This window comes from Mesocricetus auratus, unplaced genomic scaffold (assembly GCF_017639785.1).
Source record: "Mesocricetus auratus isolate SY011 unplaced genomic scaffold, BCM_Maur_2.0 Super-Scaffold_100006, whole genome shotgun sequence".
NCBI lineage: Eukaryota > Metazoa > Chordata > Mammalia > Rodentia > Cricetidae > Mesocricetus > Mesocricetus auratus.
The window spans coordinates 11,328,476-11,344,986 of NW_024429190.1; the positions used below are offsets into that span (position 1 = coordinate 11,328,476).

Sequence of the window (16,511 nt, forward strand, 5' to 3'; positions counted from 1 at the left end):
CCATATACATAATAAAATAATTTTTTAAAGGGAAGTGGAGCCAGGGAGATGGCCTAATCAGTAAAGTACCTGCTGCACAAGCATAAGGACCTGAGTTTGTGTCCCCAGCACCGATGTAAAACCTATGTACAGTGCTTTACTGGGGTATGAAGAAACAATTTTTTCCACATTCTACCCTTTGTGGCACAGTGGAAGGCTTGTGATGATGTCCTCAGTGTAAAGCTGTGATGCCCTCCTTTGCCCATCCCACTCTTCACCCAGAAACAGAGTGTCTCCCTCCTCTCAACCTGTTTCAGAGGTGGGTTGGTTTTGTTGTTGTTTGTTTCGTTTTGAGACAGGGTATAGCCCTGGCTGTCCTGGAACTCACTTTGTAGACTAAGCTGACCTCAAACTCAGAAATCTGCCTGCCTCTGCTGCCTAGTGCTGGAGTTTAAGGCATAGGCTACCACACTTGCTATTTTTCTTCTTTTGAGATTGCATCTGCCTGTGTTGCCCAGGCTGTCCTCCAACTCCTGGCCTTAAGTAATTCCCCTGCCTCAGCTTCTGGGGTAGCTGGTACCACAAGCACAAACCACTTCACTGGCTTGCAGAACTGCCTCTTATTGTTTCCCAACAAGTACCCCATATTCTAATCTAGCTTTACCATTGAGATAACAGCACCCAGGAATACTGTTATTACCTTAGACGTTCTGGCTTCCTGTAAATGTCCCTGTCACATTGTCCTTGTTTGCCTTGTTAGGTGCCATGTACAGTGTTAATTCAGGTCCTTGCTCTGGAAGTAAGGTAAATGTCTACTCACTCTCCCTGCCCCCTTCTATGGAACTGACATCCCTTTCTTTCTTTGCAGAGCCAAAGAGGCAGATCAGCTAAAGCAAGACCTTCAGGAAGCCCGGGAAGCAGAGCGAAGAGCCAAGCAGAAGCTCATGGAGATCGCCACCAAGCCCACATATCCAGTGAGCCTGGGCTCAGTCTAGCAACTTCCCTAAGCCTCCCAGCTCTTCACTTCACCTCACAGTGCCTTCAGGGTGGCAAAACAAAGCAAAGCCTGCATAGGACCCTCCTAGTCTGCAATTCAGCCTTGGGCTAGCTAGTCAGTTACCGCTCTTGTTGCTTAGACAGCAGACCATAGGGCTCTTTCTAACTCTGGAATGTTTATGACTGCTATAGTCTCTACACTCAAGAGAGCTTGCTGTCTAGCTCCCTAATGCCAAGCTAAATGTATCCTTCAGCTGTCAGTATATACTGTGTGCCATAATATAGTTCTGTGAAGGGACTGACTCTACACCTCAGAGTGAAACACTGCTGTGCCAGAACCAGCTGCCAACCTCTCAGTTTTGGGTATGGGAGACTGACTTGTACTAAATGGGGTCACGAGATAAGTAGACGTCACTTCCCTTCCTTTCCTCTGCATGTCCACTCTGCAAAGCCTTCGCTCACTTGGTCTCTGTCCCTGTCATACCATCAACTGGCAGTCTCTGTCCTGAAGATATGCACAGGTGCCCAGATCACACCCAGCTCTGCAGACAGGAAAGGCTTAGTATGGCTGCGTTTTTGCAGAGGAGCTGGATTCCCTGCTGAGCAGGAAAGAGAATGGGATATTCTAGGCAAGGACACAATGTATTCACAGCACAAACACGTAGCCCATTCACACATATGCCACACACACTGCACAGTTGTGTACATGACAAACACACTGCACATTTGTGCACATGGCACATTCACTTATTGCACAGATGTATTCAGGACACAGAGACATAAGTGCCCAGGGTTTGAGTTGGGGAAATGCGAGCAGTTTGCTATTGCCATGTGTCCTTATTATCTATTCCTGGGTAACAGATAACCCCCAAACAACAATCTATTGTCTCTTGGGTGTGATGTGTCAATCAGGCTCATGTCTTCTCTCAAGATCTCTCTGGTGGTCACACTCAGGTGACACCTGGAACTGTGATAGTCTGAGGACTCAGCTGGGCTGTGTACCTGAAATACATGTGTTTAAAACATCTATTGGAGCAAACCTTATAAATTGCTCTTTCCTTTAGCAATGTGTTCTGGAGGAGAACACACTGGTTCCTTAATCACATCGTGTCCTATGGGTGGATTGTAATTCAGCTAGCCAGTCCCTATAGATGGGTATTTACGATGTTTTCTGTAGCCGTTTTGAATACAACTGCACTGAACATCCCTGAACACAAATCTTTGCACACATATGTGGCATCATTGGTGGATTCAGTTCTTGTAAGTAGAACTGTGAGGTCAGGTGTTCAATTGTGATACTTACCAAAGAGGTTAGGCCAGTTTCTGCTCTCACCAGAAAGGTAACAGCTAGTGTTCTTCCTTCCTGGGATTTTTTTTAAGTGTAAGATATGCCCAACTATCCAGCCTGATGAATTTTCACAGACCGGACTCTCATATACCCAGCATTCAGCTCTGGAAGCAGAGTATATGTAGGGCCCAGATGTCCCCGGTTAGAGCCATGTTTGACGCTCGCCACAGACCCTGCCTTAGACCTCAACGCCATAAATGAAAGTTCAGAGGTTCTGTTCCTTCTGCACACTGTTCCAGACTCGGTAAGAAATCCAAGGATGAAAAAGACAGTGTGCCCTCAGGAAGTTTGTAGCAGAGAAAGGAGAAGATAGCCACGAGGGAATTTGACAGTGTGGGGTTGAGGGAAAGACCTGTTGCAGCCCTGTGCACACATGCTAAAGAGCTGCAAAGGGAAAGAGCAGCCATTCGCCAAGAGGGCGAGAGACGGACGGAGTTGAGAACCTGGAAGAAGGAATGGAGAACTTTCTAGATTTGATGACATGCACCTGTAATCCTAGTACTCAGAACGCTGAGACAGAAGACTCACGAGCTTGAGACCAGCTTGGGCTATGTGGTGAGATCCTATCTCAAAAATGACAGCAAAAGGGCTGGGGATATAGCTTAGTGGTAGAGCGTTTACCTAACACGCACACCCTAGTACCATGGACAATGACAAGGAAAGAGGGAGAGAGAGGAAAGGAGCCAGGACGGAAAGAAAGAAAGGACACATGCAGACGTACACAAATGCCAAATTGGCACGGTCCAAGGGATAATAAGCAGTACTGGTTATGATTTAACGGGACAAATAATGGGGGACACTTGGGAGGTAGCTAGGGGCTGTATGTTAGGTGACCTTTTGTTCTGAGGTGAAAAGGTCCTGCAGACAAGTTTAGTGACTTCACACTTTATTTCAAGCCCTCCTCTGACTCTGTCTTCTGGATCTAAGCTCCTAACATATGAGCAAAGCCTTTCTGGTCCAAAGCCAGTCTCTTACCAGCCTCCATACAGGGCCTTCAGATGCCCAGTGCTCCTGTTGGACCCCTTTCACCCTGCTGCCTACCACCATGCCTCTTGCCTGATACCCTTCTTTGGCTTATTCACTGATCCCCATGGAAGCAGTACTCTAGTGACCCCCTCCAGCCTCCTAAGCCTCTGTTCCTGTCCTGGCTAGTGTTTACCTTACTGTGAGAACTTGTAGACATCTGCTTCCTGAGCGAGACTTTCATGTGCTTAGATCCAGGGAGCCTGTCTTCTCTGTGTCCAGCTCACAGCCCCATGCCTGGGAGTTTCCCACACGAAAAGCTGAGTGCAAGTTTGTATTTGATTCAAACGATCATGGAAATGGCGAGGTTTGAGGAGAGAAGAGTGCCTTTGTCTGAATGTGGGTGCTTTGGGACCACTTCGCTGGCAGTGCTGAGTGTAGAGGACTTTGTCCTGTGTAATTTAAACCTCCTAATCTGAGCTTTCTCACTGACAGCCTGTGAACCCAATCCCGGCCCCACTGCCTCCTGACATACCAAGCTTCAACATCATTGGTGACAGCCTGTCATTCGACTTCAAGGATACTGACATGAAGAGACTTTCCATGGAGATAGAGAAAGAAAAGTATGTACCCTCTGTGGCCTTCTTGCTCGAGGCAGTTGTGAACATGAGAGAGTAGATTTGGTCTGGGGACACAGAGGTCACCACAGCAGTCAGTCATTACCCCTGCAAAGGTTTGCTCTGTCGTCACCCACTAGAGAACAAATTTCCTAATTAGAAATTAAAGATAACCGATCAGGACAGCAGTCAGTGTCCCAGAATAAAAATAACACTTGATTGGTGGCCTGGAATTTATAGTGGTTCAAGCCTTGACTGAAGAAAAGACTGGATCATGGTAAGTCCCGCAGTCAGACTGTTGTTTGCATAGTACTTAACTAGTTTTCTTCAGCATGTTCTTCAGCAGTGGTTCCTATGTCTAAAACAAAGGTGAAGAAAAAGAAAACAAAAAACAAGACAGGGTTTCTAAGCTGAGCAAAGCCTGGGTCCTGTTGGAACCAGTTCCTCTATGCTGACAACCAGCCAGACCACAGCCGCTTCTGTAAGTGGTCAGCGGAAGTGGAGGAGTCCCGTGGTAGATGAGAGATAAGTAAGATTCCCCCTCAGGCCTTGAGCCAGAAGTAAGTTGGTTAATAGAGCCACGGCTGGCAGAGAACCATCACGGAGGCCCTGTGGGTTGAGCACCTGTGAGTCTGGGCTTTTTAGGGTTTGTCTTATTTAACTCATACTAGTTAACAAACATTTCACTGGCATCAAAGGCAGGTTTTAGGGTCTGATGATATAACTTAGTTGGTAGAGTGCTTGCCCAGCATGTGTTAAGCCCTGAGTTCAATCTCCAGCACAGTATAAGTCAGCCATGATGCCTACGCCAATAATCTTAGTTCTCAGGAAGTAGAGATACAAAGACCAGAACTGCATTATTATCTTTGGCTACATAACAAATTTAAGTCTGGCCTGGGCTGCATAAGGCTCTATTTCCAAAAACCAGTTTTAGTGTTCCAGTTGTATAAAAGCAAATAGACTTAGTTTAATGAGTCACCCGGCATCACATAGCTGATGAGGAGCAGGACAAGTATTGAAACCCCCACTCACTGTGGTACTCTCAGCATAGCACTCTGCAGTCCAGCAGGAACCATCATGAACCAGGCTATCCTCCTTTGATCCTCTACTAAGAACAGCTAAGGAGCTGTGATCCAGAGCCGCTGCTGTCAGCATCAGAGTCAGTCCTTTCTTATTGTCCAGATGTACATGTTTATGTGGTTGTGATCAGCATAAGGCCACATCCTGTCCTGTGCGTTGGTTTTTTATAGTTTGTATTTTCTTACTGACTTAGTGTGTTTGGCTGTTATAACAAAATGCCAGGGGCTGGAAAGCTTATAAAGAACAGAAATTTACTTCTCATAGTTCTGAAGACTTAGAGATTCAAGGTCAGGTCGTTGTCTACTCAGAGTTCAATGAGAGTCCTCTTCCTGGTTCACAGATGGCCCTTGCTGCGTGCTCATATGTGCAGGATCTCTTTAGGGTCTTTTTTTTTTTTTTTTTTTAAGGACGTAAATCCCAACATGAGGCGGATGAACTAATTACTTCCCAGGGCCTCACCTCCTAATACTTGAGTGAGTTGGCCACAGCCTATGAATGGGACAACACTACATTCAGCCTACAGCAGCACTCATTTTCTCCACAGGCTGGCAGACTCATGGACTAGCTGCAGTAATCCATTTAGAATGTTTCCTTATATTTGTGTTACATAGTTTTCTGTTCATGCTCTTATAGTTAAACAGTTTCACCTCTTCAGGTGAAAGTGGAGACCTGTTTCTTCTCAGTGTTGGCTGAGTGTCTGCCATCTTTTCCTAACGGTCTCAGGATAAGTGGGATCACTTGGTTGACTGCTTCAGGAAAGCAGAAACAGAAGAGTGTTTGGGGTTCAGGACTTGTTTGATGTGATTCTTCATGTAGAACTGAAAGCTGTCTGTGGCGGGGGTTATTTGGAGAGCACCCTGAAAGTTTATACAGGGCTTTCTTCCTACACTTTATTTCTTCCTGACCAGAGGCTCTGTAATAATTATCCCAACTGCACTGATGTGGAATGAGATTCATCGCAGTTAAGTGGGTAGCCCAAACTCCCTTGGCTTCTGCGTGGCCAGGTTCCAGTGTGAACCGCAGGCTGCTCCTGGCTGCCATACTGAGCAGCTTATAAGTCTCGATGTGTCTCTTCCATGCTTCAGTGTCTGCCCAGTTCTGATGCATGGCTTCCTCTTGCCACAGAGTGGAGTACATGGAGAAGAGCAAGCATCTGCAAGAGCAGCTCAATGAACTCAAGACAGAGATTGAGGCCTTGAAACTCAAAGAGAGGGAGACAGCCTTGGATATCCTACACAACGAGAACTCAGACAGGGGCGGCACCAGCAGCAAGCACAATACCATTAAAAAGGTATCCGAATCCCTGGGTGTTGATGAGCAGGATACTTATTAATGAAGTGTGAGGTTGGCATCTAGTTTCCTCAAGAGCCCAGCCTCTTTTTCTTTTCTTTCTTTCTTTTTTTTAACATGTACTTAGTTGAGGGGATTTTTCAACTCCTGACAGAAAGAGAATTTAATCTGTCAATGACCATGAACCCATTGGCTTGATGGAAGTGCAGCTTGTGTTAAAAGCTCTGATGAGATGAGTCCCTGTTTGAGGATGGGTTTTGATCTATCACTGAGCACTAAAGTGATTCTGTCTTTAAAGTCATTAGGACTTATGCCCAAGGAACTGCCTTACTTAATGAGAAAGCACAGTGAATTAAAGGCTGTTGAATGGAGTTCTCTCTTGTCTTTGTGTAACACCATGTTCTGAGTCTCCAACTTTTTTCATACTTAAAAGGAAGTATACAGGAGAGCCTTAATGTTTAAGAAGATGGGACTTCATTTATGAGACTCAGAGTCCCATCTGTCTCTCCTGATATTTAGAGTGCTTGTCACTTTAGAAGTTACTCCAGCCCCGAGAATGTACATATCTCTTATTTGGGCAAAGCAAAAAGGGTTTTCTGGAAAGTTAATGCTTTGCTTTTAGCTGATTGCCCATGTAAAACAGGGGTTATAAAGTGATTGGTGTGGTGACAGATAGTTGTAACCCCAGCATTTAGGAGGGGATGGCAGGAGGATTGCAAGTTCAAAGCCAGTCTAGGCTACAGACTAAAACCCTGCCTCCTTTTCTTTGAGTTTGGATGATAACTAATGCAGTTAAATTTCATTCTTTATTTCAGTGGGTAAAGCAGTCTCCAGTTTAAGGACTGTCTCTTGTTTTTAATGATTAAGTTGTCATTGGAAATATGGAGAAACCCACATCTTCCTGTCGGGAGCTCTACTGTAACATGTTATAGTGGACACCAAGTAGAGAACCTACCAGGGGAGGCATTGCCACACCATATCCTGTTTCCTCCAGCTCCTGTTGTTTTCTGGGTTTCTCCTTTCAAACAAAAGTATTAAATACCAAAGGGAGTTAAAACCAGGCATGGTGGCCCACAGAACTCAGGAGGAGGAGGCAGGAAGATCGAAGGTCATTTTTGGCTACACAGAAATTTCATGTTCAGCCTGTCTCATAAAGGGAGGGGGATAAAAAGGAGGCCTCAGCAGGCAGTAGTGGCGGGCATGCATGCACACCTTTAATCTCAGTACTCGGGAGGCAGAGACAGCCTGATCTCTGTGAGTTCAAGGCCAGCCTGGTCTACAAAGGGAGTTCCAGGACAGGCTCTAAAGCTACACAGAGAAACCCTGTCTTGAAAAACAAAAACAAAATAAAACAATATATGGAGGCCTCTATCCTTAATCCAAAGCAGCCCTGAGGGAGCAGCTTCAGACCCCTCATCCTGCCTCCTTGTCATCTGGGCACAGTAGCCTGTGCTGCTGCTCTGTGGTGACCTGGACTCTCAGCCATAAAAGCCTGGAGTGCTGAAAACCAGAGGGGCCAGTGTCCAAGCCGTGAAAGTACATGAAGTCACTTGTCTTGATTTCTGAGCACTTTGCAAATGGCACATGTGGCATTTTAATTTCACAGGGTATGTCTTTGTTCTTTCATTTTATTTTGCTGGTTTAGCCTCAAGCCCAAGGCAGAAGACCTATCTGCATTTGAGTCCTCAAAGTAGGTTATTCCCAGGTATTCTGTCTGTGGTGATGGTCCTGCCGCCTGTGATACTAACCCATGCATGAGCTTGCCTGTCTGTGTCTTCGAACCACTCAGAGCCCTCCGGAGGGCAGGTGAATCCTAGGGCCTGGCCACAGCATGCTTTAAGGGTGAGAGCAGGTGTCTACCCTGGGAGACCCAGACCAGCCTCCAGGGCCCAGAAGGCTGCCTCATTCTGAAGAGCATGTCATGGGGCTACAGGACTGGTTGCTTTGTATATCTCGTGTCACTGTTGGGCTGCGGAAGGTCATGGCTTCCTGTCCAGTCAGATCTGTCTCCAAGTCCTTTGTCTTCTTGGTGTATTCCTTTGACAGATAACTCAAGCATGGAAATGGGGTCCATTCTGAATCTTTTAAGACTGGTGGCTCTGTATGAGATCACTCCTGCCCTGTGGTGTGCACTCTGCAGACTTATCACAGCTGGTGGCTTCCTTTGGGTGTGGTCACTCGTTCTCATTTTCTTCTCAAGCTTCCCACTCTCTGGACACCCCTTTTCTTCCCTAGGGCAGCAAACCCACAGCACTGGCACATCTCTGAGCCAGTTGCAGTGAGCTGGCTGTCCCATGGGTGCTCTAAAGGCCACTTTGATTTTTGCCCCCCCCCCCGTCTTCCCACAGCATGGAGGGAGCTGTGCATGGACAATCTCATCTGCAACAGTCCCGTTGCAGGTACCCCAGAGATGAGCAAGCAACATTTGTGTTGAGTCAATTAATTAAAGCATTGCAGATTATTCTTTCAACATGCCTAGGCAGTAGAGAGAATTTATTTTGCCCAGTATTAAAATGTCACCCTACCTCTGTTATCACCTAATCCCCAGTCATCCCAATGCCACTGGGCCTCCGACACTTTCTGACAGGAGTATAGGCTATGTCCCTTAGCATCCTCACTTAGTCAAGTCAAAGAAACTCTGAACCATCTGCCCAGGAGATTCATATTTGCTCACTGTCCCAGCAAAGGAGGGTAACTGTTAAAGTCCCAGGCAGATCTTTCATCAGGTGAATAAGAGCTTTCAGAGGCCCCAAAAACCCATGGCATGATCACTAATCTGAGAGTCATTTGAGCCTGACAGTAAATGGACTCCTATTTTTCAGCTTCATGCCCCCTTTGGTGGTGTTACCCTGACACCACGAAGAATGTGCTTTGAGCAGACCATCAGGACAGACAAGCAGGTAGATCTCTGCCAAGTGGTGGCCCCATGACATCAGGGTACCCAAGTGGATCTGTGATGGTTCACGAACTCTGGTTAACAGAGAACAAGCAGAAAATCCTGATTTGTTTTACCCAGTGCATTAGATGTTCCCTGCATAAAATTAGGCAGGTTTATGTGAACATAGGGTCATCCTTTTTGTGTGTGATATAGAATATTTGCTTTCTTCAGGGTCCTAATTTTGCTCATCCATTCTCACTGAGTTGTTTTAGACAAAAGAAGTTTCCTTTTTAGTCAGCTTTGTATTGTTTTTAAACATATGCCCATGCCCCATAATGACATTTGGCCAGTGACTGACTGAGTACTCAGTGGTGGTTCTATAAGTTTGTATTATCCAGTGGCATTGCAACCATTTTAGTCTGTGTAAAAAGCACGTTCTATGATTTTCCCTTAGTGATAAGATCGTCTAATGGCACATTTGTCATAGCATGACCCAGTCATCAAGCAGTGAGTGACTGCATATTGGAAACGTTTGTCCATTTATTTGTTCATTCATGCATTCATTCATTCATTCATTCACTCACATGAATATCTTAATGTGAAATTGTTTTCAAAACAGGTTGCTAGGCTCTATTTAATCGAGAATTCAGATTAACCAGGGACTACTAAAAGCAAGAACTTAGCTTTCAATGTGATGTAAGTTCTTTCAGCGAGTCTAGACCAAATAAGGTGGGTTTCGCTGTCCAGGAAGTTGGAGGAATGTTTCATTCGCTAGGTATTGGCAGTTCCTATGGCTAGTAGCCAGGGGTCATGATTGACGGGCACCTGCCTTGTGTAGAAGTGGCTCACAAGTCATTCCCACTATCTGAACCAATGCTAGCCTAGCAGAAAAGTGAGCCTTCTGGGTTTGGAAGTGTGAGTACCTTCGTGTCACAGGAAGAGCTCTGTTTTGACACTGGGGATGAGAGACTGTCTTAGTCATGGCAGCTCTTAGAAAGCATTTAATTGGAGCTGGCTTTTACTGTCAGAGGTGTAATTTAGTCCATTATCATCATGGCAGAAGCATGCAACACACAGACAGACATGGTGCTGGAGAGGATCTGAGAGTTCTGCATCTCAGCAGGCAGTAGGAAGAGACACTGGGCTTGGCTTGAGCATTTGAAACCCCAAAGCCCAACTTCAGTGATACACTTCCTTCAACAAGGCTGCACTTCCTCCAACAAGGCCACACCTCCTAATCCATGTCAAGTAGTGCCACTCCCTAATGACCAGACATCCAAATATATGAGCCTCTGAGAGCTATTCGTATTCAAACCACCACCGAAATGTAAATGCTGATGGTGACTTGGAGTTTTCAGTCTCCTGAGAGCCTATTTCCCTGTGTGCAAACTAGCCAACATTGGCTTTTGTTCTGCTTTCATGAGTTTTGGTCCTAGGTTTCTTCAAGGAATAGATCTCTCACTGCAATCTAGGGGTGGTGGTCTTGCTTTCCCTATTTGGCTCACCAAGAAGCTAACTCAAAGGCTTGAATTCTCAGTGTGTAAAGTCAGGGCATGACTGCTCCAAGATATGGCTGGGGGTTTTATTGGAGATGTGAGGGTGAGTGCAGCCAGCGTAGGACACTGAACATGGCCAGCAGACTAGACTGGGCCCTGAGAGGAGGTTGGGGGAGAGCAAGAGAGGAAGGAAGAGAGAGTGTGGGCAAAGGAGATTGGGAGGGGCCGGGAGAGCACATGGCTGAAATGATCAGAGGCTGGGGGAGGAGAAGCCCATGAGCTGGAGATGGACAGGGTGGTGGGGTGAGAAGAGCCACAGGTCCTGAGTATTCCCGTAGGCCAGCTTGTGCTTTGGTGTGCAAATAGACACCACAGTTAGCCATTTGTTCTGAGGATGTCAATAAGTGGGGTTCTTTTCCTTTCTCCCATCCAATTGCTAACCAGGCCCGACCCTGCTTAGCTTCCGAGATCGGGTGTGTTCAGGGTGGTATGGATGTAGACTTGTCCTTTCTCAATAACTTTTGCATTCCTTTTTAAATTTTTATGTGTATAAATATATTGTCTGCATGTATGTCTTTATAGTATGTTCATGCCTGGTGTCCACAGAGTCCAGAAGAGGACTTCAGATCCTCTGGAACTGGAGTTACACGGATGTTTATGAGTCACCATGTGGGTGCCAGGAATTGAATCCTGGTCCTTTAGAAGAACAGCCGGTACTCTTAACCAGTGAACCATCTCTCCAGCCCCTAGTGTTTGCTTTTTTAAGAGATAGAATCCTTGTAAATGAAGGCTGGCAATGGTTCACACCAATAAACCAGCTTCTTAGAAGACTGAGGCAGGAGAATCACAAGTTCAAGGACAGCTAGAATAACAAAGCAAGATATTGCCTCAAAGAAAAGGGACAATGGAAGAGCACTTGATAGCATGCATGAGGCCCTGTATTAGATCCCAGTGGCCACAGAGTTCATAAAAATAATTTGCCAGGTATAGTGTCACACACCTTTCATCCCAGGCAGGCAGATCTCTGTGACTTAAGGCCAGCTGATCTACCTGCCAAGTTTCAGGCCAGGCAGGACTACACAGTGAGACCCTGCCCCAAGTCATCACCATCATATCATCACCATCATCATCATCATCATCCTCCTTCCCCCAGCCCCCAGGTGAGATGAGAAGTCACCGTGCACAGCGAGGGTTTAACAGTATGAAAAGGAACATCTGCTTGCGCACCAGTGATGAAGGAGTAGTTATGGGTTGCACCACCACGTTGAAGTCTACACTGGTGGTGAGCACTAGTTGTGTTAACTGACATGAGATGGATGTGAGAAACTTCTAGAGCCAGAATTAGCTTTTCTGAGTCCTTTTCCAGTTTGCTTTGGGCCTGCAAAGTTATGATTTTTTTCTCCTGCTGCTAATCTTATGTTCCACTTTTCCTGGTTGATGATCAGGGTAACTAGTGTGGCATTTGCATCTGAGTCAGCAAACTGCCCTGGGGAACCAGTGTTCATTTTACTCTTGGAGGGAGAGACACATGTTCCTGGTATCTGGGCTCTGAGTTAGAGAGTGAGCCCAGATGAGTGGGCACACAGGCCACCTTAGACCTGAGTGTTTGGGCTTCAGAGCCACAGTGCTGCTGACAGTGGTAGCCAGGTGTGGAGGCAAAATCATCATGGTGCAGGCACCCTTCATGCCATCTTGTCTCTTAAGATTCGTATTTCAGTCTCCTGATCTGGAGTTGATCCAAGAGCCAGCAAACAAATCATCATTCTCATGTCCATAACCTCCAACAGAGCAGCGGCTTTCTAAGGAATTGTGGGGGTCGTGGAACTGAAAAGGCTTACTTCATTTGTAGATGGCTTAGACTGTCAGCGTGAACTCCATGTCCCACTGTGGAGAGGCAGGAAAAGCAGAGCTTTGACGTTTATGGGAAGCCCAGCTGCCTCTCCTGGATCAGGAAGATAGAAAAGTCCAACGTCAATGTCATCTTCAATTTCTGCAGAGCCTCCTTGGAGATGCAGGGCTTGCGAGATGAAGTAGAACACTTCAGGCATCCTGGAGAAGTGATAAATCTCAGGGAGAATTGAATATGCGTGAAAGGCATCTTCCACAATTAAAACAAGCAGCCAGGCCTCCTTGGCTACCTGTGGTATCCATGGCTAGCCTCAAAGACTGCTGCTGAGAAGTTCACGCACAGCTCATGTGTCTAGGCTTCACTGCAAACCTGTGGGCTGAGTGCCCTGATTGCTTTAGAATGGGGCGTTGCCTGGTAGAGAGAACATCCTCAGTCTTGGCATGAAAGCCTGCATACTGGCTCCTCGGGCTCCAGAATCTTCCTTCATTTTCCATTCAGGGAAGAGGGGAGAGAAGTGATTGGGTGCAGCAGCAAGGCTGGATGTGAGCACAGAAGACCCAGAAGAAACTGCATCACCCCAGGACCCTTCCTCAGTGCCCATGCTCTGTGGAAGCACACAGAAGGTCTTAAGAGCTGGGCTTGTTTTGTTTTTATTCTTCAAGACAGGGTCTTCTACATAGCTTGGTTGTCCTGGAACTCACTCTGTAGGCCAGGCTGGTTTCAAACTCACAGAGATCCACCTGCCTCTGCCTCCTGAGTGCTGGGATTAAAGGCGTGCGCCACCAATCCTGGCTTGAGGGCTGGTCTTAAAGAGCTCTTCTAGGGCTGGGAGTGTTGGTTCAGCATTTAAGAGCACTGACTGCTGTTACAGAGGACCCAGGTTTGCTTCCTGGCACCCCAGGCTCACAACCATCTGTTAACTCCAGCTCGAGGATCAGACATCCTCTTCTAAACTCCTGGGGCAGCAGGCACAGGCACAGAGACACATACAGGCTAAACACTCATATATACACGATTTAAAACAAAAACCAGGGTGCACTTCTTGGTTGTCATCCTGCGGACTCACTCCTGAAAGCCATTCCTAACACACAGTTTCCAAGAGTCCTGTGGCTGCTGAGGGCTGTGATTTTCTTGCTTGTTTCTGGTAGGTCCAGATAGAAGAGTCAGCCAGTCTCTATCTAAGGCTACAGCATGATCCTGATTTTGGTTGGTAAGCTTTACCCTGTAAAGGAGTTTGCTTTGGAAGTGGTGAGCCTACAATCCCTGCCTTGTGGCCTAGAATGTTTTATGACTATTTGAAAGTGCCTGGGGCCATTATTGGGCCTTATTTGATGCAGTAAAACATTCCATTTGGCCCCTTGGCTCTGAAGATACGTTTCGTTTCAGCACAGCGCTCCCAGGGCACCTGATTTGTTGCTGCAACAGTGGGAGGGAAAAAGCAGGGATGCAAACTCATTCTGCAGGCTCCTGGTTCTGTTCTTGTGAGCCTTACCATGATTTCTCTTTGGAGATTGGCAATTTAAAAGTGACATCAGTATATCTGGACCTCTTTCCTAAGGCTTTTGCCCAGAGTACTTGGTAGAGATCATTTAGACTCTGCGTGCCCAGTGAGGTGAATCAGGCCGATGAGTTCATTTGTTAGGTGGAAGAACAGAGTGGCAAAAGACCCTTCTAGCATCACAGGCAGCAGAGACACGGGCAGACATTTCCAGGCACGTTGCTGCTGCTTTATGTCCCTATGGACTAATACAGAGCGGATTCTCTGGGGATTTCCCGGGCAGATTCTCTGCAAAGGAATTTGATTTGTTTATCGGGAGGCTGTGGCCTCTCATTCTGCCTCGGTTTAGGGATAGCATGTGGACACATCATGCACGCATCATGAAGAATGCAAGCAAGACTGCAGAAGAGTTGAATGTACATGTTTTTAGTAGCGCGCTCCCCCTTTGTCAGCACTCCCCACCTTGTCTCCAGTTTAGAAGGGGGAGTGTTTATCTTACCCAAATGAAGATCATGTTGAATCTGCTGGTGCTGGCTCTGACTGTCACCTTTCTGCTCGAGTCTGCTTGTTCACTGTGCATCCTCATGCCAGAGAATCTGCATGTCCTTTTCTATTTCCGCCCTCCCCCGCTCCTTCATTTTCAGTATGTAGTGGTGGAGAGGAAGTATAACATGATTTTAGGACTTGCATTTCAATTCCACTGCATTTTTATGGGACGAACTGATCTCAGCACTGGGAGTTATTAGGTTAGTATCTAAAATGGGGTCGGCACTGTGGGTCTTATTATTTAAAATGAATTAGACAGCCCCTCCCACTTTCCTCTTCTCCCTGGGGGTAAGTGGATTGAGGCAAGGCCCCCAGGGACTAGTTTAAGGAATCCTGGTGCCCTGATTAGTTTTGTTCTTTCCACTTAATTGTAGAGCTGCCTTTCTTCCCACTGATAACCAAAAGTGCCTCTGTACTGGCTGCCTCTGTCCTGACTGCCTCTCTATTCCCTTTTGCATTAGGACAAGATTGCCACAATGCAGCCTTGTGAATCAATTTTCTTTCTGTGCTGATGAAAGTGTAATTCATTCTTAATCAAGCAGCCTTGCTGCTGCAGGCTTCATGCTGGAATACATTTAGTTACCCGCCTGTCACTCTGGAAAATGGTCCCCAAAAGGACTTTTAGAGGATAGATGGGCGGAGTTGGCAGTCTGACTCCTCCCTCCTAGGCCATCAGCAGGGCAACTCTGGTTACAGGTACCTTCCAGGTTTGGTGTCTGCCAGCCCTGGAGCTGCTTTTCAGGAGCATCTTGATGGAGATCCTGTCATACAGTGAGCAGGAGACAACCGGTTTGTTTTGTTTTGTGTTTGAGACAGGGTCTCTGTATATAACCTTGGCTGATCTGGAACTCACTATGTAATCCAGGGTGGCCCCAAACTCAGATGTACTCCTCCTTCTGCCTCTTTAGTGCTGATATTTAAAGGTTAGCACCAGTATATCCAGCCAGGGTTGGTTTTTTTTCTTTCTATCTTTCTTTCTTTCTTTCTTTCTTTCTTTCTTTCTTTCTTTCTTTCTGTTGTTGTTGTTGTTGTTTAGGACAGAATCTGTGTTGTCCAGACTAGCCTTGAACTTACTATTTAGAATGCTCTTGTCCCAGCCTCCTGAATCCTGGGATTACAGGCCTATGCCAGTGTGTCTCTTGTCTTTTGTTCATTTGTTTGGGTTTGGTTTGGTATTTGAAATAGTCTTGCTGTGTAGCTCTGGCTGGCCTGGCCTCAAGCCTGCTATAATACTCCTGCCTCTGCTTCCCAGACGCTGGGATTGCAGGTGTGCCCGCCACGCTCGGCACTCCCGTCTGTTTAAAGAGACAGGTGTATCTCCCAAATCCAGACTTGTTTGGAGTTGATTATTTGTCCATTTTTGCCACATAACATAAAGTGACCTTGCTTTGCTACATGGCTCCCTCTCCCTTTCCCCCTTCCCACAGCCTGGCAATTAGGTGGGTAGGAAAAAGGGTCCTTCTTCCAGGGTCTGTCTGTATGCTTAGGAGGGAAGGAAGACCAGGGGCCATATGATAAAAACAAGCCACATAGCTCTGCCACAGAGAAAGAAAGGAAGTTGGTCTCTTCAGATTGGAATTGGATTAGTGACAGGCTAACTGTGGGTTCGGTCAGGAGAGAACTTAATTCCTCCTGTATTATTCACAGGGCTGATTCCAATCAGAAGTAAAGACAGCTAAAGAGATCAGCAGGTCAGCCTAGTGCCTGGAGAAGAGGCTGCATATTCTTTAGTCATCTTCAGGGCTGGTTCCTTGTGTTTCCAGCCTTCCCGGAGGAGCAAGGTCTGATGTCCAGATGACTGTGGTTGACCTTGTCTGGATCCAGTGTGAGTTTTGAAGGACTATGCATAGTAGAATGGTCGCTGATCAGTATGAGATCAGCTAGCCTGTTCAGAAAGCAGGTCCCAGCATGAAACACTGGACCTGGTGGCATATCCATGTCCTGCGCATCTTGGTTTCACTGCCTGATGAA

General features: G+C 46.6%; 1 protein-coding gene across 6 annotated transcripts in view; it reads left to right on the top strand.

Annotated features, from left to right (window-relative positions):
- Positions 1-16,511, top strand: part of Nf2 (neurofibromin 2) — an 85,271-nt gene that overhangs the window by 62,921 nt on the left and 5,839 nt on the right. For 2 of the 6 annotated variants that reach the window (XM_005068930.4, XM_040746796.1), the window contains 3 exons: positions 848-953; positions 3,782-3,909; positions 6,109-6,274. In XM_005068930.4, the coding sequence (XP_005068987.1) occupies positions 848-953; positions 3,782-3,909; positions 6,109-6,274 (400 nt within the window). Of the gene's footprint in view, positions 1-847; positions 954-3,781; positions 3,910-6,108; positions 6,291-7,918; positions 8,506-16,511 lie in introns of those variants that run through there. The other 4 variants (XM_021226520.2, XM_005068931.4, XM_021226519.2 and 1 more) reach the window with 4 other exon arrangements.